Source organism: Balaenoptera musculus, chromosome 1 (assembly GCF_009873245.2).
Source record: "Balaenoptera musculus isolate JJ_BM4_2016_0621 chromosome 1, mBalMus1.pri.v3, whole genome shotgun sequence".
Classification (NCBI taxonomy): Eukaryota; Metazoa; Chordata; class Mammalia; order Artiodactyla; family Balaenopteridae; genus Balaenoptera; species Balaenoptera musculus.
Window position 1 is genome coordinate 85457810 of NC_045785.1, and position 26710 is coordinate 85484519.

The following is a 26710-nucleotide window of genomic DNA, read 5'->3' on the forward strand; positions in this document are numbered from 1 at the left end:
GAACCATGGCAGTTTCTACAATTTAGAGCTGGGGAAAGACTTGGGGAATGTTTTAGGAGTAAAATTGTTGGACATGGTAAGGGACTGAATGAAAGCAGGGAAGACAAAAAGCAGGAGAGGTAACTATTTTGACTTTTGAAATTGAGTTTGAAATGCTTAAATACAGCAAGTGGTCAGATACATGGATAGAAGTCCAACTTGGAGGTACAGATGTTAGCACATCTGTGTAGAAGGGGTAATCAGAGTCAAGAGTGGGAAGAAATCTTAAGGACACCTTCATTAGATTTGAACTAGCTTGATATGTATGACTGACTGTGAATGGAATTTGCTGTAGAATTAACCCCAAACTGCTCTACCAAGAGATAGCAAAAGACCGTGTTATTTAAAATGCTTTATAAAATTTTATTTGGTATTATTCAATCATACAGATTTTATGGTAAATGTGCATTTCTAAAAGTGCATAATCAAACATTTAATTTTTCTTGATCTTGCATTTGTCATAGAAATATGCCACAGGTGATTACATAAAGATTTACTACTTATGGATTCATATTAAAATATGCCACAAAGAAGAGATAAACTGATTTATAGGATGCTATTTGCTGATTATGAAAATAGAGAAATACGAAAATATTATTTGGCAATAACAGAAAATATTTCTTTTTTATTTAATTACTTTGGAAATTCAACATAAACACTAAAATAAAGAGTTGGTAAAGTGGTATCACACATTTAATATATATTTCCAATACTATATTTTTCATTCTTGAAAAATGAAGCACATGACCCACTCTTGTATAATCTGGGTTGTGTTCAAACATTAACTGCTGTAATCATGAAGGTTACTATTAGAAGCAGATAGAACAGATCTGTGCACAGCAAAAGAGTGGTTTTAACCAGAGTTCCGTCCTAACGCGTCTTACTTTGTTAGGAACATAGTTTAAATATTTAAAGAAGAATGTCATGTAGATTCATTGGTGGCGTTTGGACACCCATCTCAGGAGTGAGTGATGAATAGCACAGCGTGATATGAATGGTTACTAAATACTCTCCCCTTCAGTATCCAGCACCAAAAAGAAGTTATTTCAGTGAAGTGGCCTTAAAAAAGTTTCCCAAACCCTTGCTGGCTTTCTTTTCCTGCCACAGTAAATTATTATTTGACTTCATTGCAGCTTTATGGAGCTAATTACCTTTGCTTAGAAATAGAGTTAAAATTAAATGTAATTTTTAATTATAAAATGTTTCCTTGGAAACATTTGCTCATAGGTTAAATTGTACTTTGTTCTAAAATACTTACTTCTTTTACAATTAGAAATCAAAGACAGAGCCCAGCATAGGGCAATTTGGAAACTGTAGCATTAATTGCCACAAAACTGCTAATATTTTTCATAATGGACAACTGATGGTGAACATCCAATTAACTGCTACACAGTTACATTTAACAACTCTCCTCAAAAAAGAATTATTCTATTTTATGACCATTAATTGAATGGTCACTGGCAGTAGCCATTTTTAAAATTTAGAAATTTCTTTAGAAATTATCTTTTTTTATTTCGAAATTATATATTTGTTTGAATTTAGAAAGAGCTGAGCATAATAATCACAATTAAAAAGATCAGCATAAGTAGGTGACCTCAAGGTCCACAGCAACTGTTTCACAAATCACCTTAACACACGGGATTCACAGCCAAGGGCAAGCCTCTCTTTGGTTCATAAGGTGTTGTCCTGGAAACCATTCTGATGCAGTCGATAATAGGGCAGACGGAGAGACACAGGGTACAGCCTGTACAAGTGTCAGTAATGGTGGGCAGGTGGGTTTCAGGATCAAACTGGATAGCCTGCGAACAGAAATAAAGAGTCTTGCTGTCACTGCCCACAAAGGTCAAGAATGCCCCCATTTTAGCATCAACGTTTTTTTCCACTGCAGGAGAGCTGCACTTGGAGACAACTACGCCCAGCACTGTGGTGCAGCTATAGCAACAGTTGAGCTGCCAGGGAGAAGGGGAAAAAAAAAAAAAAAAGGACAGAAAAGAAATGCTTTTAAAATTAGAAACACAATGTTTAAAATTCCTTAGAGGTATTTTTCTCTCTTTGTGTGAGGAAAATATTTCATAAAATAGTAACTCTCTAGTGTCCTGTGTTCTGAGAAGAACGTAGGTCTTGTCAGTCTGACCATGACTGGGTAGGTGTTGGCTACCTGAGGGGGGCAGGGTGCTTCCACACCTTGCCCTTCTCACACTCATGGTTCTCGACAGTGGAGAAGTGTCACTGTCAGATGGGGCAATGAATGCACTTGTTTCGATTTCAAATTATGTGTGTAGTGTTTAGAAGAAGGCAATAGGAAAAAAAATTAGCTTAAGTGCCAGCTTTCAGCTTTGAGGATTTCCAAGCTGATTCTAGGCATTACCCGACCACCAAGGGGAAAAATCACTGAAAGGTGGGAGCCTGGACACCTGGCTTCCCGGTCCTGGCCTGACACTCCTCAGCTGGGAGAACCAGGATAAGGCTTCCAGCTCTAAAACTGCTCAGGATTTTGAGAAATTCAATAATTTATTCCATTTTTTCCCCCTCCCTTCTTTCCTTCCTTCCTTTCTTTTAACATGAAGCAATCTATAATATGCAATGAAAATACCTAGTGTGAAATTTACAATTGAGATTTTTATTTAAAGTCATGATGATTATTTGTTAAAGAGAGATATTTCAACAGTGGAAACAACATGCAAGAATTTCCATCTAGGGGAGACTTCAGGGTAGCTGAAGTGGGGGCAGAGGGGACTTGAGGACTTGTCTGGAATCTTGCAGAACAATTCGATGTTTTCACTCAGATGGTGCACTAATTTGGAGGGATGAGCTAGGGGGCTGAGAAAAATTATGAGGGTCATTAAGTCCCCGCCTCACTCCAGATACTCCTTGAGGCTAGGTCTGCAAATCTTACATTTTGAAATAATTACTGAATTCTGTTGTTTTTTTTTTTTTTTTGTCCTGTGTCATATACAACATGCTATATAATCCAATTCAAAATATTTTTTATGTTTAAAATTTTCCTCCCCCAAATGAGGTTACTTGTAACTATAATTTTTTTCTCTTTTATGCACATAAAAATGAAAATGGTCTCATTAGAGTAAATTATGTCAGGCTGCTTAATATTTTAAAAAAATTTCTGATCTTTAAGGAAACAATCATATATCTGAACAAGAACTGTAGTTATGACAAACTATTAGAAAATTTGTCTAAACAAATTGTTGCCATGTTTTGTAAAACAACATCTCAGATGGCTGTTTAAATGAGTAAAAGTTATTTCTCTTCCTTATGTACCCTTTTATAAATAGAAATCCAAGAAACAATTGATGAAAATAAAATAATACTTATGTTTTAGAAATCTTATACTTTGAAAATATGCAAACATGTAAAACTTTTCAGTTGAAGATTCTGATTTTCTATTTTTTATCTTTTAGAGACAAAAGAGTCAAAGGACTTTTAAAATCTTTTTAAATGTATAATTGTGATCTTTTCCCCTCATTAATAAGATTATTTTTGCTAAAAATTGTACCAAGGCTAGAATTCCAAGGTGGGTGTCATAACCTCTAAGATTTAAGATGTTAGAACCCTGATGCTGTGATTTTAGTGACGGAACTTCCTTACTTATCTCTGATTGGTTAATTAGAGAAAAGAGGAAATGAAAATGCATGTGATATGATTAGCATTTTCAAAGTAACCATTAGAGACACTTCTCAGATAGAAAAAAAAGTGATACAATGGGTGAAAATTTGGTATAGAAGTAGTGTTAAATTAAGGAAGAAGAGATTTTTTAAAAATTAAAATTATGTCTGTCATACCTGTATTAGGTGATCAGAAGAATATGTAATATCGTACCACAAGCAAATAGGAACTTTCTCCAAGCCGAATAAGGTAAATGAACTACAATTTTTAACAATGGCCATTTTATCTATTTTGAAAATTCATTAATCATCTTAAAGGGATCTTATTTTATTTCATTATACTTCTGTATAGCTTGAAATATTTAATGAAAATAATATTATTCTGTAGTTTTTAGCCTGAAGACAGTTGAATGCCCATTTTTTCTTTATTGTTCCATGGCAGACTCTCAGCTGAAGGATGAACTGGGAAGAATCTCTGGATCATTTCATGTGGTAGGAATACAGCTTGTTGGCTCTTCTAGCTATAGAGGATTTCTGGTCCCAACCAGACCACCTAGTTGGTGGGAAAATGCTTTTTCTTTCTAACTGAAGCTCAATCAATACTGAATGGAAGGGCATTCTCTTTTGGTAGAAGGAAGCAAGTCCTTTCAGGGTCATGGCAATAAATTGTAGTTCTTTTCCCTCTGCATGAGAGCATAATGCTTCCTCATGGCCATAATTGTGTGAATTTCTTTTTTTGTTTGAATTTTTCCTTCCAATTTTATGAGTGATGAAATGATACTAAAACAATACTGTGCACTGAATGGTAGTATTTTTAGTATGAGTTATGGCGTCTCTTTAAAAAAAAACACTATGTTATGAGGGTGAGAGGACAGACAGCTATGTCACTGCTAAGTAGCAATGTTTGGCACGTCTGGTCTGAATCCCACACTTTGTGACAGAAGATGCTTTCTGCTACATAAAGCCAAGAAGAAACATGCCTCACAGCAGCCTAATTGCAGCAGGATTCTTACCTGGTAGCCAGAGTCATTACAGGTCATGTAGCATTTGCCACAACTGATACACATTTCTTCATCAATCACAGCCACAACTTGCTCGAAGTTGCTCAGTTCACCAAATGTTCCAAGGTACTGCAACGCTTTTCCAATCACATCCTGAAAGATAGGCACGGAATTACTTACAGTGTTCATTGTAAAACATTACCATGGGATGATTAATATCTGTCCAAATTTCCCTGTTTTTATAGAATGCTGCATTATATAACTTAGAAGCTTTTGGATATTGTAGTTCTCACAGATATACTTTTTATAATTGTAGCTTACATATTTCTGTCTCCTGAAAGATGGGCTTTCTCTATATATCTAGCGTAGAAACACAAGACCTAACTAATTGCATTCAACAGGTTTTCTACAAATGATCTAAATCAGTGTTTCTGTGGACAGAAGAAATGACACCCTTTTCAGTGGTTGTGGCTTACTTTTTCTCAATTTTGGACTTTGAATGATCCAAAAGTAATGAAAAGTGACAAAGGGTAATGCACTGATACTAGAAAACTTTAGACTGCTAGGAATGAGGGGAATAAAAATGTGGACACTATGCATTTATAGCACTGCATTTGGAGTCTAGATTTCATTTAGAAGAGTGCTTTGATAGCATACCCACCTGTCATGCCTTGAAGAGTATATTTCATTACTTAAAAATTCTAATTTATGTTAATTTATTAGGTTAATTTAATAGCTAAATAAGATGCTCTTTTACTATTAAAGAACTAGGATTTTCTTCATTCACCACTGAAGGTTTTTCATGCTGTTACACGTTGCTTTGTTCTTCATATTAATTGGAAGTGTGCTTAAAATGTGAAGCACAGAAGATGTTTCATCAACAATAAGAAACACTTTGTTTCATAAAACAAAACAGAAGAATGTAACAATGTTTGTCAAATTAGTATGCTGTCAAGATTTTCTGCTTCTGTTTTTAACTTTTAAGAAGACAATCTTTTGTTTGAATTCAAGGTCCGTGTTCAAGGTGGTTTGACTCATATTGAAAGCCATCTTCCTACATTCTCTATCTTATCTTATTTTCTGCTCTTCTTTTTATGACCTTGGTTACCCTTTTTTACTCTATTTTTTCCCTATTTCAGCTCTAAATGACAATATGCTCATGACTTTGAGCTTTTAAACTGAAACAAAGTTTACATCATTATATACCATTCGTGTGTCTCTAAAAAAATAAGGTGATCAAAAACTTACTGTCTTTACTATTTTCTTTTCAGTGTGTTGAAGGTATAATTTCAGTGATACCACAGTCTGTTTGTGGGGGGGGGGCACTTGATGTCCAAATCAATATCTCCATTCTGAATTTCTCTCACAAACTTAAGATCTACTTTTATCAGCTGCATGATGAGCATTGTCATTAGAATTTGGTATGTCAAGTTCACCACTCACTGAATTTTTCACTAGCATCACAAAACTGGATCTTCCTTCTGATTTCCTTAGTCTTATTAACACTGTTAGGATATCTTCAGTCACTGAGGCTTGAAATTTCAGAGCTGTATTTCACTCTGACTTCTCCCTACTCCAAAATCTCATCAGTTGCCAAGTCTTCTGAGCTCTGGATCTGCAATATGTTTTGAATCCTCTTTCTGTGTCTACTATAATCTTTAACCATTACTAATTAATTTCCCATTACTTCTAATGTAGTTACAAGAGCCTACCTAAGTCTCATCCTCGTATTCTCCCTTTCCTTTCCACCTTATGCAGTGTTATCATCTTCATCTATGCTGTAGAGCACAGATTAAATTTTCTCACTACCTTACTCAAAAATCTGTTGAATCAAATACAGTTTCACATTTAAGTCTAGCATTTAAGGCTTTCTACCAACTAGTCTTTTTTGGTCTTATTTCTCACTTCCAAACACCATGTGCTTTAGCTACACTGGACACATGCCCTACACTGAACACACTTGTCAGTCAACTCCTCTGGCACCTAATTTTATCTTGAGTCCTCTGTCCAGAATACCCTTCCTTCCCATCTTCACTTTGAAAAATCCCGTCCATCCTTCAAAGACATCTCACATGCCACTACTTCATAAAAATCTCCTTAATTCTTCCTTCTCCTTTCCTAACCAAATTGAAGATGTGGTCTCCCTCTTCTTCATTCTCTTCTTCCTTTGTCTCCTACATCTTTTCCTCCTGCCCTTTTCCCCTCTTCATCCTCTCTCTCTCTCCCCCTCCTACCAATGCAATGGCCTATAGTGTTTTATCTATTATGTGGAACTAATGGTTACAGATTACTTTGAGTTCTTACTATGTATCAGGCCAGTGCCATAATTTTTAAGCATTTTCTCATTTAAATCTCACACATTTTATAGAGGATGAGATTACTGACATTTAAGGTATAAAATTAAGTAAATGATGAAGCAGGGATTCAGACCAGTGCTGCCTAACTTCAAATTCTATGATCATAAGCACTCTGCTTTACTGGCTCATCTGTTATTTCTCTATTTAGCAAATTTTACTTCATGATGTAGATATTTTCTACATTTAGCTCCTTATTTGCAGTCTCTTAGTAGGCTTTATTCATCTTTGTATCTCATGTTGTGTATCTTGCGCCTCAGATCACTGAAACATAATGGGTACTCAAATATTTGTTAAAATAAATGTACCTTTAGTTTTTCTATATACTAAATATTCAGCAAAATATTAGGCACACAGTTGTATGAGCTAACAGCTACTTTTTGATTTACCGAATACTTTTGTTAATATGAGATTCACAAAAAGATTTGAGTACCTCTTTAAATACAAAATAATCATAGTCAAAGTATCTGGATATGTTTAATATTTTCTAATATTTTAAGACAGTAAATGCATGAGGTCACTCTATGGCTGTAAAAGACTATACGTGATAGAAAATAATGTTTTCAATCTAGTAAACAAATTAGTCAAAGCAGTTGTTTCATTGAATTAGATCATGGCTTGACTGAAATCATCAGTAAATATTCAAAAGATGATTAAACAGGAAACTCCCTAGATGGTCATCCAGCTTATAAGGCTTATTCCAAAGAAACAATGCATATTTCTAAGAGATTTTATTGTAGGAAGCAAATTCACATTCTGTGTATATCAAATATGCCTTTTGCTCTATATTGGAGATTTGCTGTTGTCATCTATTAAAACATCCTTATTTAATGTGAAACTAAATAAAACAAAGTCCTTGGAGCCTCTAAAAATTATTTACACATGGTGTTAAAAATCACCCCTCATTCATCATAGTTCTTAAGAAAATTATGTATATATATATATATTTAATCTGGAAGAGGATAAAAGAATGGCAACTATTTTAAGTTATTTTGTAAAGAGTAATCAAAGAAAATGAATTATCATTCTATGTGGCAGAAAACGTGGACATTTGTTTAAAACTCAAAGCTTTCAGGTAGTACTGCCAGCTTATAAATACCGTTGAGTACACATTCTGGAATTTGGAGTTTGCTGAAAGTTGCATATAATCAGTAAAGCACATATGGCTAGTCTAGTCCCTGTTGGACACATACCTGTGGAGATTAGGGTACCTACATTCATTATTCCAAGCAGGGTGTGGATATACAAAGGTCGCGTGATCTGCTATAGCCATCCCTGATTAGTGGAAAAGTTTATGTGTGAATGTGTATGTGGGAAAAGTGATGCCAAATTCTTTAAAGTGTAGGTGATACATTTGATTTAAATATGTTTTCCCAAAATTAATGTTGGGAAGTAGTACAGAATTCTAGAATCACATCTTTGTCAATTAATTATTTGTTTGGGATAATCAAAAGTATTTTTTAAAACTAGATCAGTCAATATTTCTGTTTGATATAAAGTTTGGGATCAAAAGTGAGGAACTAGAGGGCCCCCATCCCATCCCTGCTGCATCATACTTAATATATTAGGCTTAGTATGAATTTCTTAGTTTTGGCCTATTTTTTTTTACAGGTGATTGAAGTATTTTCAAGTTGTGATTGATATCTGGCATGATATCTGGCATGTTAAACTGCCTACTTCTGAAGCAGCAGACCATTAAGTCTTATCTGAGGCATTTGAAAGAAAAGAAGAACAAAAGATGAGATCTACTGAGCATGGCTTGCTTAGAAATAATATTGTCACACTCATAACCAGAGAAGATGGGGGTAGATTAGAAATTTGAATGCATGACTGAAAAACTTGTTCAGACAAGAGGGGCTTAGTTAACTTTGTGGGACACTGGGGCCCTTTCTATAGCAGATGGGGAATAATATACTGTGCTAGCTGAGAGGATAAACAAAGCAGTGACACAGAGTTTAAACTATTGAACAGAGGAATCTATAAAGAGGCCAGCAGCGAGGAGGGAAGAAACACGCTAAAATAAACAGATAGGTGGACAGGGAAAATATTGAGCACGAAAACAGATAACCCAGGCCCTCAGGAAAAAGGGAAGATGGAGAAATGGTATGTGGAGAACAGAAGAAAGACTGTCGGGAAAATACAAAAGTAATGATGAAGCAGCAGAGGGAAGTACGTAACGTGCCTGGGTAAGTGTGGTACGATAAAACAACAAAAGCACAAGAAGAAATATCTGATTCACATGCAGAGAGAAAATGACTCTTAAAGGGAACGTGGCTGTTAATTTCAATGGGGACTGAACAACCACACGGCCGCATCATCCAGATGGAGTCTAAAATAATGGGCAAGGGGGCAAGGGGCTCGTACGAAAATGACAACAACCGTGGCTCCTTACATTTGAATAGAACTATGCCTCGTGCAATACTTTCACACACATCATTTCATTTAGAACAATGGAGTTGAGGTCTTCTGACATTATCTAGTATTTATTCTCCTTCCTGCCCATCTCCCACCTAGATTGTTACAATAACCTTCTAACCAGTCTTCCTGCTTCTGTCCTTGCCCATCTAGGATCTTGTATCAACACCGCAGCCAGAATGAGCCTCTGAAAAATTTTGTCAGATCACATCATTCTTCCTTTTAAAAAGCCTCAATAGTTTCCTGCCAAGGACTTTCCTACTTCGGGGTCTTTGCATTTTCTGTTCCTTCTGAACGGAACGTTCTCCCCCCGATATTTATCTGCATTGATCACTCTCTTACTCTTTGAAGTGTTTACTCATATGCCATTTAACCAGGCAGGCATCTCCTGATCAGCCTCTCCAGCAATTACTTTTCTCCTAATCCTGCTGTATCTTCTCCACAGCACTGTGACCATCTGACATAGTATGTACCCACTCGTTCATTTGTTCATTGTCTGTTCTCCTTACTAAAATGTAGACACCATGAAAGCTGGGCTTTTGTTTTGTTCACTACTGAATCGCTAGTGACTAGAGCAGTGCTGGAACATAGTGGGTGGACAATAATAGTTGTTGGATAAATGACAAAATGGATGTATGGGTGAATAAGACAATTATTGCCAACTGGAAATTGGAATCTCAGTGGTTACATGTGAAAGACAAAATGAAACAATACCAGATGTCCTTGCCAAGATGAGCAGTGCTTTCTGACCTGTGGGCCACTTCCTCATTCTTAAGACTTCCTCTTTTTTTTTCTCCACGTCATCATTTCCTTCTGGTTATTCTCTTATGTTTTTGATCACTTGTTCCCATTTGCTTCCCCAGAACTTCCTACTCCCTCATAGGGTATTAGGTTAAGCAAGAAATGAAGAAGATATACGTGAAGCTTCTGTCTTGTGTCTGGCACCCAGTAGGCAGTCAGCATGTCAGTTCTTTTTTCTTTATATCATCCAGCACAGGTGCAAAATTAGCTTGAGTTCACTAATTTCAATATGCTCAAATCTAATTTTTTCACCCCACATTAAAGAACTCATCAAACCTAAAACACCAAGAACAAAACCCTGATTCATTATCTTTCATTTTTCTTTATCTCAGTTAGTGGGACTATCAAAAATCTAATCATCTTAGTCTCCTTATTTTCAACTCCTTACTGTCCCTTATACCTCAGTATATAATGAGAATCATCAAATTTTAGAGGAAGAATTATCAAGACTTCATCAATTTAACCTCTGCTTCTGTTTCCATAACCATGGCCACTCACCAAATCTAGGACCACATTATGAATCACTGGGAACATCCCTTTTTCCACTTACCCTTCTAATCACTACCCAGTCTACAGGGCTCCTTAAACGCCAGTTCCTCAGAGAGGCCTTCCTCATCTCCTTCCATCTAAATTAGGTCTTGCTATGAAAGAGACTCCATACATCCTGTATTTTTCTTTATAATTTGTATTACAAATATAGCTTTATATTATTAGTGTGATTCTTTGTTTTAATACCTGTTTCTTTCTCTATTCTGTATGCTTCATGAGGACAGAGGCTGTGTCTGTTTTATTTTTTGTACTATAGATGCTCAATTCCTAGCACACTGCTTGTCTCATGGTAGGTATATGATAAAGATTTCCTGAAAAATATATGGACTTCTTCAAAACTTCCAACTTGGTTGACTTCCAGAGCTTTATGTATTCCTACTAACATTCTTGAGTTCACTTTACTGGACATATGGAAATGGAGGGTCACCCTAACGTGTTATCTCCTTCAAGCTGTCCATTCCTAACATCATAACTAATAGTAGGTAACATATACAGTATTTAGGATATGTTTGGTGCAGGCTAAAAGCACTTCACACACTACCTAATTTATAATCCCATGAGGCAGACTCTTTAATTATGTCCATCTTACAGATTAGTTAACTGAGGCAAGTTCATGTAGCTGCTAAATGGCAGTGGCATAATTTGAACCCAAGCAGCATAACAGAGTAGTTCCAGGCTTAATTCAGGAAACTCTTTTCCCATAAATGTAATCTGCTAAAATCTTATAAACCTTGCTACATATTTCAATGAAGGAAATAGCTTCTTAAGACTTTCTAGCAGTCACTTTCTTCAAACACGGGCTACTTACTAAAATGACACTGGTAAGCCCAAATTCGGTTTCATTAAATGCCTATGGCATTGCAGTAGGTAGAAAATCATATGTCACCTCTTATCCAAGATGACTTAATGTATTGTCTGGACTCCATTCCTTCCTTATTTGCCAAGGATATAGCTTCTTTAATCATGCCCTTTCTGGTAGCTTTAGCTATCCTTTCCGAGCGTATAAACACATGCAAGCTTAGAGTATCCTAACATATACAAACCAACCTTTCCCTCTACTACATTTCTTCTTGTCACTTTCCTTTTGATCTTTCTCAAGTTCAGGAAAGAGTATTCCATATGCCTTGTCCTTAATTTTGAAACCTTTATCCACTCTTCAATTTACCACCTGCTGGATTCTACTTTTCACCACTCCACTGAATCTGCTTAGGCCAAGATAAGCTAAAATATGAAGGTCTGATGTTTATGCTAAGGAGTTTACCCTAAGATCATGGTTAAGATGTGGGAATTTTAAGCAAAGGGTAAAACAATCAGATTTGCATTTAACAAAGAATACTTCATAATTGTTGGAGGATACATTAGATAAGAATGAGAAAAGAAGGTGGGAGGCCAGTTTGTAGAATATTTCAGAATTCCAGGAAAGAATGTGTAAAGAACTTCCCTAAGACCTTTGCAGTAGGGAAGAGCAGAAGAGGAAGAAGACATGACAGATAAAAATGGTGGACATTGGTGAATGTCCATGATCCCATTCATGAGTGAGATGAGTCATAGGATGAAATCTAGGCCGAATTTCAGGTTTCTGCTTAGGTAAGAGGGTAGATAGAGTGCTGTTCATTGAGACACAGGACTCAGGAGGAAGATCAGGCTTAGAAGGAATGATAATCAGTTTAGTTTGAAGTACGATGGCCTTTATGCACCTTGCTTAGACTATCCAGGTGGAGGTATCCAGAAGACAGTGGGTGACACAGGTTTGAAGCATAAAAAGAGGTAGAGATGCAATCCAAAAATGGGCAGAAGACCTAAATAGACATTTCTCCAAAGAAGATATACAGATTGGCAACAAACACATGAAAGGATGCTCAACATCACTAATCATTAGAGAAATGCAAATCAAAACTACAATGAGGTATCACCTCACACCAGTCAGAATGGCCATCATCAAAAAATCTACAAACATTAAATGCTGGAGAGGGTGTGGAGAAAAGGGAACCCCCTTGCACTGTTGGTGGGAATGTAAATTGATACGGCCGCTATGGAGAACAGTATGGAGGTTCCTTAGAAAACTAAAAATAGAACTACCATACGACCCAGCAATCCCACTACTGGGCATATACCCTGAGAAAATCATAATTCAAAAAGAGTCATGTACCACAATGTTCACTGCAGCTCTATTTACAATAGCCAGGACATGGAAGCAAGCTAAGTGTCCATCAACAGATGAATGGATAAAGAAGATGTGGCACATATATACAATGGAATATTACTCAGCCATAAAAAGAAACGAAATTGAGTTATTTGTAGTGAGGTGGATGGACCTAGAGACTGTCATACAGAGTGAAGTAAGTCAGAAAGAGGAAAACAAATACCGTATGCTAACACATATATATGGAATCTAAAAAAAAAAAGGTTCTGAAGAACCTAGGGGCAGGAGGACAGGTATAAAGACGCAGACATAGAGAATGGACTTGAGGACACAGGGAAGGGGAAGGGGAAGCTGGGACGAAGTGAGACAGGGGCATGGACATATGTACACTACCAAATGTAAAATAGCTAGCTAGTGGAAGCAGCTGCATAGCACAGGGAGATCAGCTCGGTGCTTTGTGACCACCTAGAGGGGTGGGATAGGGAGGGTGGGAGGGAGACGCAAGAGGGAGGAGATAAGGGGATATATGTATATGTATACCTGATTCACTTTGTTATAAAGCAGAAACTAACACACCATTGTAAAGCAATTATACTCCAATAAAGATGTTTAAAAAAAAAAAAAGAGGTAAGGATAGAAGATAGTTGAGTCGATATATAGGAAAAGTTTAAATGAATCATAAACGGAAATGATATAGAAAGAAGGGAGCAGAGAGCGGAGTCCAGACACCATCATCATGTTCTCTCTCCACCCTCTTCTCTTATTGTACCCCAACCTGCACCTGCTTCTGTCATGTGAAGCTACATGCTGCTACCTGAACTCATCAATCTTCCCCTCAAGGTCCACCTTCTGCTACCTTTTCCATCTGGTTAATATCGAGAAGAAAAAGGAACTATGTTGAACATATTTCAAAGTAAAGAATCAGCACTGTAGTAGAAGAAACATTTTTGTCTTCACAGAAATGTTAAAAGTAGTACTAAGGTCTTGGTTTCAAGTGAGGGGCTTATAGCCAAGAATTTTGGACTTTGTCAGAAGTTTTTATTTGTAAAGTTTTTTGTTAAACTCTTCCTTATTAGACAAAGGTTTACTTAAGGTATGAAACTTTTTATAGAAATTGGCCATCCTTATTAGAACTTTGTCTAACCCATTTTTGATTCACTCTTGAAAAGTTTTGGCGAATTTTGAGACATTGGACATTTAAATGTAAAGTAAGTCATGCAATTTATGATACATTTTTTGTCATTGAATCATAACTTGAGAGATGGAAGGAGCCACTTTAAAATGCAAATATTGAGATCTTGGAATGATTGCTTATTTGTGAAAAAAAATTAAAGATATAGCCATATCTGATACTTTAGAGCAGAACAAATTTTAGATTAATTAAATAATCAAATGTAAATTCCAAAAGAACCATATGGGGTGAATCCATATAATCTTAAGGTAGAAAAAGCTAAACTAAGCAAATAAAGAAAGGGAGAAAACACAAAACTAGCTTTTGCCAGATATGATTTCATAAAAGTAAAACTTCTGTATGTATATCTAAAAACACCATCATACAAATTATGAGGCAAATGGCAATATATAAAAATTTTATTTAAAAAAATCTATAAAACAAAGATAAATACTACAACAGAAAACTGGTCAAAAGAAATAAGTAACAAATTCACAAAAGAAGAAATGGTCAAAAATATATTAAAAAATCATACCAATCTTACTACTATTTAGACACTGGAAATTAAACAAAAAATACTTTTTTGATTATTATGTTAGTTAAAATTAAAAATAAATCTATTGTTGATGGGTGTCTAAGAATATGAGTCCTCTCTTACATTTTTTGGCAGAATGTAAATTTGCATGTTCTTCCTGGAGAACAATTTGGCACTATGTATCAAAAGCCCTAAAATTTCACCTGCAATTTCTCTTGAGAAAACAATAAGAGATCTACACAAAGATTATTGTACAACAATAGTTATAATAGCATTATTTGTAAAAAATTCTGGAAATAGCCTAAAAATTCAACAATAGGTTAATTTTTAGAAGTTAATAAGTTCATATTATGAAATATTATAAAACCATTAGAGTGATATATAAATAATTATGAGGTTTTTATATGGAAAATTTGAGTATTCTATATTTATTTTAATGTATTACATTTAGGTTTAGAAAAAGAACTAGAATTTTATAAATCTAAATTTTAATACTGATTAAGTTGAGGTGGTAGGATTATGGGTAAATTTTAGATTAATCTTTGTGCTTTTAACAGAGACAAAACAAAACAAGCAAATGAAACTACAGAAGGTCAGGAGGAGGAAGAAAAGCAGAAAGGAAAAGAGACTTCTTTGTCCAGTGGTCTCCTCTTACAGATCTCTCATTAGATATCTGCCCCAAATCAAGTGATTAGTAGCACAGTGGTGACAAAACCCATGTGTCACAATTCCCTTACTAAATGTTATTCTCCTTGTTCTATACTGACACCTTCATCTTCCATGAGCAATCTCTAGGTATATTTTGTATATTTTCTAGAATGGATCCAAACATTTTGGTCCCTATTATGAGCCAATCTTTTCAATCCTAAGCCAACAATTCTCAATTTCACCTCCATCCCCCACTCTACCACTGTTTACTATGTGACTTGATCAAATTATTTAATGTTTTTTAATTCCTCAATTTTCTTATCTGTAAAATGAATATAAAGATAGTACCTATCACAGGTATTGTGAAGATTAAATGAGATAAAATATGTATAGCACTTGGAACAGTATTGGCATATTAGAGCTATTGGTTGCTACATACTTCCATTGATGCTTTCAGGAGATGAAATTTCTCTCCTACTCTGGAAAATCATACTGGAATATGAGTAAAAGTGAATTTATTAGAGGACAACTGCTCGAATTGAAAATACAATCATACACACACACAGAGCTCACTTTTGGTAACAACATCATGGCTCTAGAGATCAAGTGTCATCTAATACCACCACGAATATCTCTGGGACAGGGACAGATCTCTATCTTCCTTCTTCCTCTAAAACATAAGCTCTGCCCCACTCTATAGAAATATAAAGCCTTATAGAAAGCAAGATGAAATGAGCAGTCATTGTCATAGCAAATGTAATTCCTCATTTTCCAGAAATAGTTGCACCTTTAACTGGTGAAAATTCCCCCTCTCTCTGCAGAAAAACCTCACCATTATCAGCTACCATTATGCTTTCTGACAGGACACACCATATTCCTAGAAATGACAACAGGTATTATAGAATGGGTATAGACACCCTGGGAAGAAAAACAAGGTAGTGGAAAATCCACTGGACATTGAGAAAAATCTACCATAGCAGCCCCTTAATATGTCAGCACTGTTATGGTCTTAGTGATGGAAAGATGGTGTCAATGGTGTCTTGAGGCTTATGTAATGTAATACCAGGGGTACTTCAATTTGGATCATCTCTGAAGTAACAATTTAGGAGAGGAATGTAAGCCTGTACTATTTCTAATAAGACTCCTCATCTCTCCCTGAGACTTTAAAAAATGTTTACTTACTTTCCTGACTTCCCATTTCTTTGGTTTATTTAATTCTGCTGAGTTTGATATTTTATTTGGATTAGTGATCGGCTAGCTTTAATTCAACTTCAGCAGGTTTTTTGTTTGTTCTGTTTTGGTTTTGCTTCTAGGTTATCAATATATTCCCTGACAGAATAGAAGCCTACAAAAGGCTGCAATGCTTTTATAATCACCTTGCTCTTCCTTTATTTCAAATATAAATAATATTTTTCTTTTGAATTTTGTATACATAAGGAAAAAATGGAGATCTTACATTTATTTCAAATTAATTAAGTAGGAAAAAACAAGTAGGGACAATTCCCACTTAACCCCACATCATATATTAGTTATAGCCAAAGGGTGGGGGGTATAAGAGCCAAAGGATCTCGCTTCTTCTTTACCTTCAGTGTCCAGTTCATCCTTCTAGTATCACACAAATAATTTAAAGGAAACAGCTCAAGAGACTCTTTGGGGCTATTATACTGCTGAAAGTCCCAAGTGTTCACTTTATTTGGAATTATGGCGTTCACGTGCTGGTAGAATTTGTGTTCAGCCACTTCCATATTTCCTTTCAGAACTCTGAATAACTTAGCCCTCTCAACATCGTCTAAATTCCACTGTTTTTAGCATAGGACACATTTCTTCTTTCTCATAGATAGAGGGGATTTTTAAGGGTTCCAACTCCTGTTTGACTACTAAAGAGGAATTTCAAAGCGCTCCTAAGAGTAAGCTTTTCAGCTGATGCTTCAACCAGGAAATGGAGATAGTCACTAAATGGAGAAGAGTAAGTTTCAGTGACTGAAAACCACATTCCCTGATGGTGACTTCAGAGAGAATGTGGGCCTGTAATACTCCTTTTTTTCTTTTTTTTAAATTATGATTACTTTAAAATAATTCCATCTTGAGGGAGGTGGGCAGGAGGGAAGTAGGTGTGGCTATAAAAGGGCAAGCTGAGGGATCTTTGTGCTGATGGAACTCATATCTTGACTGTGGTGGTGGACACAGGAACCTACCCATGGGGTGAAATGACACAGAACTAAACACACGTGTGTGCTCACACATGCAAATGAGTAGAAGTACAACTGGGGAAATCTGAATAAGATCAGTAGATTGTATCTGTGTCATTACCCTTGTTGTGATGCTGTATTACAGTTTTACAACATGCTACCATTGGGGAAACTGGGTAAAGCGTACATGAGACCTCTCTGTATTATTTCTTACACCTGTATGTGAATCTACATCTTTTTCAAAATAAGAAGTTAAAGAAGAAAAATAAGAAATATAATGCACACATAATTCCATCTTAATGATGATTTTTGATATTATCCAGAAAATAATTTCCTGAAACCCAAATTTGTACAGGCTTTCCCAAGGTTGAACCAGAGAAAGTCTGTCCAAAATGTAAGGTATCATGTTGATATTGATGGTGCATATTGATCATTTAGTTGTACTGTATGACTAAGATACCTCTTCGATTTAATTGTAGATTACAGTAATTTTTAAATGAGTGTAAGAAGACAAAGAATTCACTGTAATATTTTATGGCCTATTTAATACATCCAAAATTTGTATGAAACACATATTTGACAGTGTTCTAAAAAGTATAAAATATACAAATAAAAGAGGCTATCCTGTCACTGCAGACAGAATTTTTAAAGCTCAATATATTTTAAAAACAAAATCAGTGGTACATTTAAACAGGAAATAAACACAAAGTAAACAGTAAAATAGACATACTTACATATACAGTTTAATCTTTACCTTAATAGTGGGAATAGGCTTTTTGGGGATAAAATGGTTTCTCTCAAGTGGTGGAAAAGTTGCATTTTGTTCTTTCAGTCTAATCTTTTCCTCTGCTATGATTTTCTTGCGCTGCTCAAGATAAGGTCCAAAACTTGGCAGTTTCTAATAGGAAAACACACAAATAAGAAAGTATGTTAGCTCACAGAAGAGAAAAATGTGAGGATATAAACACAAATATTATAAACAAACAAATGTGTGTTTTGAGACTGTTTCACGTATACTGTAACAAGGTCTTCATTCATTCTTGGACACTATAGTCTTCTACGTATCAGAGTCCATTAATTATTAAAAAGAACACAATAGCACAACACCTTTACCAAATATGTATGTATTAGATATACAAATATTAATTGAAATACATTTCTAAACAGAATAAAATTCACAATGGTAAACCAAACCATTCACTTAAAACAATAGCTATTAGTTAAACCATTTGTTTAGTTCATATAGACAGAAGGTGAAACCTATTGATGCTTTTTTTCCTCTTCATCAGGTTTTTAGCACAATATAGACACAGCCTAGTCTCTGACAAATGCTTTTGTCAATAGCAAAGGTACTTTGCCAAAGTTCAAATCTGTATCTCTGTTTTATTGTGTTCAAATTCTCACTACATCTCTTTAAAGATTGTAACTAATGTTGATTGCAGTTTACTGGAATAGCTGAAAAACAAAAGGGTAAAAATATTGATTTCTCTGCACAGAAAATAAAGTTTATTTTGCATGAAAGAGGCAAAAATAGAAATGAAAAGCAGAGGAAATATCACAGTGCTTAAACAAACTCCCTCAGTATTCAAAATCACATTATGGAGCTTTAAATCTCAAGGTTATTCAATTGTACTTTACAAAGTTCATTTAGAAAGATACCTGGGTGTCATGGAAAAATGCTAAGTGGTTTCACGTTAACACGAATATGCCCTCACACTATTCATTATCCTACAATTATTTCCTCTTCACTTTGTCCTTCTCTTCTAGAACCTTTGATCTTCACTTTTACTGACATATACTGCTGGTGATAGACACCACTGAATTCCAAATGTTCTGTGTCTGCCTGGAACCTGGAATTGCTAAGTCTCTTTTCAAAGACTGCAAAAATACCACCACCACCTCCAGCTCTCCTGCAGAATAAAGCAGATTTACCTAGCCAATGAAGGCTTGGAAAACTACAGCATTCCAAGGTCATCCTGATCTCTGCCCTAGCAAGTAATTAGGTGAAAAAATCACACTTGTTTTAAAACGCTGGCCTCTACCTACCAGGTTGCATAACACTCTAGGAATATGAGTTCTCTGGTCCTTTAGAGATGTCACTACGGTAGGTAAACTAAACTTAAACTGTGTCCCAATTCGGCCAATCTGCAACTGAAAATTTATATTAGCAAAAAATATTCATGTGGAACTATCTAAGATTGTTACTTCCATTACCAATTTACTGTAATTATGTCAACAAGTTGAGCAAATAGAAACAATGTTATGAATGCCAAATTAATACACACAATTAAACCAGAACTATATACTTCATCTCTGCACTTTAATGCTTTTCTAAATTACAATATTTAATGATTACAGTACTATGAAATGATATGACAGAGAGAGAAAATATATGAATATGTTGTATCTATTTTATCGTAAAATAAGTGATGCTGTCTTGTTAAAAAGCATAAAATAGAGTATAAAACAAATCCTCAATATTATCACATATGTAAGCCCCTTTAATGCAGAAAAGACAGTGCTTGCTTGTCCTATTATGAAATGATTCTTCTCCTAGGGCAGGTGAGGTGTTACGGATTACACTTTGTGCCAAAGAAATGCCCCGAGGGTCCTTTCTTTGGTGAATGCACCTCCACTTGATATAAATCTTGTCAGAATATCAATCTCCCCACACTTCTCTTACACATCAAGGACACCTCTACCCTAATCTTATATCCTTGAAGATTATTATCAAGACTTCTTAGTGTGAAACACATGACCTCTGAGTCTAGCAGATCCCTCATGATGAAGGCAAGCTCTATGAAAATCTGAACCATTATCCTGATTCCTTGATGAGGCCTTACCTTCCTCAACACTATCTCATTCCACCTAAATGTTCTGTAAAATTATTCAAAAGAAATTATTCTCAGAACTTTTTAATCTATCTTCTTTTAAACATAGACCAGAGGAGATATTTTTTTCCATTTAGATTATTCTTTATCCAGAGAGAAATAAAGCAGTTAAATTTAAACTGTGATGATTTCAAATTGTTCCAATAATGGTAATAATAATAATAATAATTAATAATAGGAAATCCCTTGATTCAGAATAGAATACAGTCTGAATAGACACCAACCACCTGATGTTTTCTGTAACTTTTTTGCCATGGTTGACCACATTTACCATATTTAACTAATGCAGCCTTTCCATAACTAAAGGTGCTATGATTCTAATGTGCTAATCTTTTATAACTAGTCCTAAGGAGAGGTTTTCAATTTAACATAGAGATTCCTATAGGATTTTCTTTGTGTGTGGGTTGAAGAATCAGTGGAAAAAAAAGAAAACTGTTGCCAAAGTTTTCTTTAAATTGAAAGCACACCCACACAGAATATCAGTGACTGCCCCCTGGCCGTTCTGCCATTTACCTCCAAATCAAAGAGGGTCTATTTGCATGTAGCTTCTCACTGCCATATGGAGATCCCAGAGGCCGAAGTGTTGTAGTACCAGGTTCCAAAACTTCAAGCCTGCCATAGTCATTTTGCTTTCTGCATTAGTATGAGAAATTTCACTGCCTTTAAAAAATTATTATTATATCGCACGTTAGAATGCCTCTAGGAGAGCTGAGAACTGAACATTTGAAAAGTTAAATTTTCTGCAAATAAAAAGATCAATTCTCCCCTGCACCAGAGGATCACATATTACATTTAGGCATATGTTTGTGTTCAGATCTTGCCAAAGGAACAAACCTGGTCAAAATAAAAATAAGGAAGAGTGAAGGTGAAGGCAGAGCAGGCCACTGTATATGTGTGCAATCAGCGATGATTAATAAAGCATTTAGTTCAAATCTCTGTCTGAACATATAGTTAATTGATTTCCTATTGCAGGAGGAGAAGCAGCAGGGCCTGACAGGGCCAGCAGCAGGAGCTTTTCCTCTTCATTCATTATTTTCTTGCAGAAAAAGTTGTAGCCTGCGGTAACTCAAAGAGAGCAGTTTTGAGCGTCATGCTATATTTCTTAAACAAAGGAAAAAGTTCTTTAGGACTCTCGAAAGCTGCTTTGTAACTGATGAGCTGAACAAAGCTCAGAAATGGTGTGATTTTTGTTTCAATGCTTTCTCCAGGGATTCATCATTGATGAATTTGTCCTCACCAGAAAAGCTAAATCCTACTCATTTAAAGATAACAGTATCTCACACTAAAACTGTCTCTGTCCAGATATTAAAAGCATTACACTGCCGATAGAAAAGTGACAACAAAATGAATCAACAAGGATACCTTAAGCCAGCAAAGCTTTAAGGTAAAGAGGTCTATTTGGATTATAATTTATTCATGGATCAATCTAAAGGTAATTGAGCATATTATGAAGTAGAAGAGGGTTCTTGTTTCTAATAGAAGCAGGCACTAGTATCTTCCAGTTTAAATTGCATAATTTTTATGAGAATGGCCGCAAGTTGGCTAATAGTACTGGTCTATAGTGTTGTAAGAGATCAACTCTTATTTTCCTAATCATACTCTCTCATCTGATTTGAAACAATGAGGGCAAGAAAAGTAATTTCTTTGATATTCAAATGGTAAGAAGTTAAAAGATAAAATGATTTCAGGTTTATACTGAGTGCGAGATATATATATGTATATATATAGTGCATATACTGTAAATATACACACACACACACACACACACACACACTGAGTGCAATATATATCTGTGTGTATTTTAAATTGTATATATATTTTGCACTCAGTATAAACCTGAAATCCAAATATATATATGTCTCATTTCTGTGTGTATACACTGACAGATTGAAGAATAAATTAGAGGTAAAGGATATAGTATGCTTCACGACTAAGAATTTATTTTATATTTTTTACAAAAACATGTTCACATATGACTTAGTTACACTATCTATCTTTTGTCATTTATTCAACATATACAATATCAAATGCCTACTCTGGGCCAGGAACTGTTCTTCCCTACATTAAAGGTTGAATAATTTCCATACGTAATGTGTGTAATTATCATTGCGACTAATTTTATAAGTATCTCCTGTCATTCATTAAGGGGTGGTGTCAGGCTGAATTATATGTCAAGTATATCTGGTTATTGCAGTTATCTAAAGGCATTGTACACAAAGCTCCTTGGAAAACTATTTAATCTCAATCAAATGACCAACAAAGAGAAAAGTGAAGAAAACAAACTTTCAAAGAGTTGATCTTTAACAAAACTCAGAAAGGCAACGGAGTACTCTTGGATACCTAAAATAAAAAATGCAGGAGCACGATGGCTGGGAACCTGGGTTCTCTGAGTGTGTTCCTAGCACACCCTAATTTCTTTCTTTTTTTTTTTAAACATCTTTATTGGAGTATAATTGCTTTACAATAGTGTGTTAGTTTCTGCTTTATAACAAAGTGAATCAGTTATACATATACATATGTTCCCATATCTCTTCCCTCTTGCGTCTCCCTCCCTCCCACCCTCCCTATCCCACCTCTCTAGGTGGTCACAAAGCACCGAGCTGATCTCCCTGTGCTATGTGGTTGCTTCCCACTAGCTATCTATTTTACATTTGGTAGTGTATATATGTCCATGCCCCTGTCTCACTTCGTCCCAGCTTACCCTTCCCCCTCCCTGTGTCCTCAAGTCCATTCTCTACGTCTGCGTCTTTATACCTGTCCTGCCCCTAGGTTCTTCAGAACCTTTTTTTTTTTAGATTCCATATATATGTTAGCATACGGTATTTGTTTTTCTCTTTCTGACTTACTTCACTCTGTATGACAGACTCTAGGTCCATCCACCTCACTACAAATAACTCAATTTCATTTCTTTTTATGGCTGAGTAATATTCCATTGTATATATGTGCCACATCTTCTTTATCCATTCATCTGTTAATGGACACTTAGGTTGCTTCCATGTCCTGGCTATTGTAAATAGAGCTGCAATGAACATTTTGGTACATGACTCTTTTTGAATTATGGTTTTCTCAGGGTATATGCCCAGTAGTGGGATTGCTGGGTCGTATGGTAGTTCTATTTGTAGTTTTTTAAGGAACCTCCATACTGTTCTCCATAGTGGCTGTATCAATTTACATTCCCACCAACAGTGCAAGAGTGTTCCCTTTTCTCCACACCCTCTCCAGCATTTATTGTTTCTAGATTTTTTGATGATGGCCATTCTGACCGGGCACACCCTAATTTCAATCATTGTGCACTTGGCGTGATGCAAGGAAGTGTGGGAGACAGACATGAGAGGTCTCTGCTCTGTTCTGTCTGAATTCAGTTACTTTTCTTCTTCCCTTCCTTCAATTATGACAGTAATCAATTACTTACATTTGATCCTGATTTTTATTCCAAAATCTGCTTTCACATGGCTTACATTCAGAAACTCAGGTTTTCCCCATGAATAACTGGCTTGTAATACTTAATCACTCATATAACAGTAAGCCATTTTTCATGATATTATCAGATTTGGACAGTGGAAAACAATAAGAAGACAAAGAGAGAAGGACCGTCTGTACATTATATTACCGTAGTACTATGTGGTGCCCAGTGGTGCAAATTGGGACACTGGAGTTGGACATGCAAAATATATGAAATTAATGAAATATAACTCTTAGTTTAACCTCATAAATTTAAGTGGACAACTTCTGATCAAAAATGCAACGTCTATAGCAGTCAAAAGCAAAGATAACTCATGCTTCATAGTGAAAGCAGAAAGCCAGCATTTGCATAGTGGTTAGGATACTGATTTAGAAGTCAAATTTGCATTAAAATCACAGTTTTACACTCATTAGCTGTGTGACTATGAGCCAATTACTTAACCATTCTGCTACTAATTTTCCTTATCAATGAAATGAGAATGATAGTATCTAACTCACGATACATTTAATGCTTGGTATAAGCATTAAATGGAATAATATTTGTAAAGTGCATGCCTGCCAATTTATTCCCACAAGCCTTAACTGCTTATGTTGCACTGTGTACCAGGCTCTGTATTTCCACGTTTGCTCATGCTACAACGAGCCCACCCTGTCTTTTTTACCTGGTACACGCCCATTTGGCGTTTTCCTCTCAGCTCGGTGTTCACAGCATTGCAGTAATGTCCTTTACTGACTCCCCTCTGTCCCCAGTGTTAGGGGCCCCTTGCAGTGCTGCAGGGCACTATGGGCACTTTTTAGCCTCGCACTTATGCCACTGCCTTATCACTATTCGCCTCTGCCTCCATCTTCTCCACTTGAGGTCCTAGTTAGTTTTTGATCCAGCACGTAACAGGTACTCAATATGTTTTTTCCCCCCCCTTGTTTTTGGCTTGTTGCTTAGCTTTTTTCTCAATAGGTTTTTCAAAACTTGAAAAATTATTGAATGAATGCATGCATGAATATCTTGAATGTATTTTAAAAATCCTGCTGGTGGTTTGAAATGTCAGACAATCCCAAACAATTACTTTCAGAAAGAAATTAAGTTACAGAAATAGGTTCTTTAAAATTAAAAATTATATCATACTTACACAACAGCTGTGATTCATAAATTAAAAAAAAAACACTTGTAGAGTGCAAGACACTTACCATTTATATATAAAAGACAATCTGTCTCCTTAAAGAGCCTGTAGTTAATAGCAATTGCAATTCTGCAAGACAGAGGCTGTGGCACAGGTGACCCAGGATGCCAGATGAACAATGACAATGTGCCCCTAATCCCGGCTGAGAGCACAGAACTTTTCTAGAAATGACATCCGAGCTGAGTTCTGAAGGATAGGGTGAAAGTCGGTTGGCAAGTAGTGAAGTTGGAGGTGTGAGGGTCAGGAGAGGGGAGGAAAATCCTCCAAGTGGAAGAAACACCAGAGGGAGAAGGGTGATACTTTGGAAGAGATGCTGGGAGCCAGCAGACTGCTGACCCTCTGCTCCGTGTTTCATAAGATACAAAGGGTGAGCAGCTTCTTCCGTGAAGGGGAAGCAGAGCACATTTTGTTGTGAAGTGATAAAGTCAGGATGTATGTTAGGAAGAATGTCAACCAAGAGAAGAAAAGCTAACATGAATGGAATGCCAGCAAAGGATGAAGGAGATTAAGACTTGCTTTTTGCCAAGGACTGTGCAGGTGCTGGAGCTGCAAAGACAACTAGGAGGTGGTTCTTTCCAAAAGCAGTTTATGGCCTGTAGGAAGACTGACTCATATTCAGTGGAACTGAGGTGAGAACGTTATTGTTTTATATTGAAATATCATTTAAATGATGTATAGCAGATTCCTCTAAAGAAATAAACTTCATTGCTTAAAGCGATAACTTTTAAAGCAATATCTTTAGCTTGGAGTTCGGGAGATTAAGCCCTGATGGCATGACTGAAGAGAAACAAAACCAAAGAGATGGTCAAACCACTATGCATGAGAAATGCAGAAGAATTTTGAAGCAGAGACGCAAGAGGGAAGAGATATGGGGATATATGTATATGTTTAGCTGATTCACTTTGTTATAAAGCAGAAATTAACACACCATTGTAAAGCAATTATACTCCAATAAAGATGTTAAAAAAAAAAAAAAGAAAGCAGAGAGGACAGGGAAGAGGAACGTGCAGGAAGAGAAGGAAAAGCGAGAGATGTAGAGGGAGAAGAGCCTATTGATGTGATGACTGGAGTACTTCTATAAAGAGGAAGCGCTAATACCCAATTTTAAGCAATCCAAATCCTCCTCTATGACCCCTAAAACTTTAAAAACGTCTCCTACCCACTTACATATCCTGGAGAGAAATTTGGAAGAAAGTCAGGGAAATAGGGTTGAGTTTCATGGTTGGATTGGCATATATTCTCAAAGAATAGAGACCAACAAGAGATAAGATTTGAGGGAGATTCAGAAATCAGTGGGAATAGGAATTTATTGCCAGAAGTGACATAGAGAACATAATCTCTAGGAATTTTGTAGCAATATCCAGAAGGATGGGACTGGTTGATCTCAGGTGACATTTGGGTTATGTAGGTAACTATAAGGAAGAAAGGGATAAACAGAGGAAGAGATGCACACACAGTTTGATGTAACCCTGATCTAATGAGCAATTAATTCCAACTAAGAGACTTCTTAGTGAAGGAGGAATTTAAATTGTGATGAAAGATTATAAAAGGGAGAAATAGTGTGTGGTGTTGGAAAGGGGGAAAAAAAGAGAAAGGAATGGATGAGCAAAGGGTTGAAACATTAAGAAACTACAGAATGAACTTATTCTTACATGACTAAAACAGAGTAAGTGCCTGAGGAATAGTAGCAGGTAAAGCTGGGAAATCTATGAAG

The 26710-nt window shown here is 35.9% G+C and overlaps 1 protein-coding gene across 1 annotated transcript in view; it reads right to left on the bottom strand.

The window, feature by feature from the left end:
• Window positions 1-388: 388 nt before the first annotated feature.
• Window positions 389-26710, bottom strand: part of DPYD (dihydropyrimidine dehydrogenase) — a 794060-nt gene continuing 767738 nt past the window's right edge. The window contains 3 exon segments of the mRNA XM_036825276.1: window positions 389-1838; window positions 4673-4813; window positions 18220-18363. Of these exon segments, the coding sequence (XP_036681171.1) occupies window positions 1668-1838; window positions 4673-4813; window positions 18220-18363 (456 nt within the window). The 3' untranslated portion in view covers window positions 389-1667.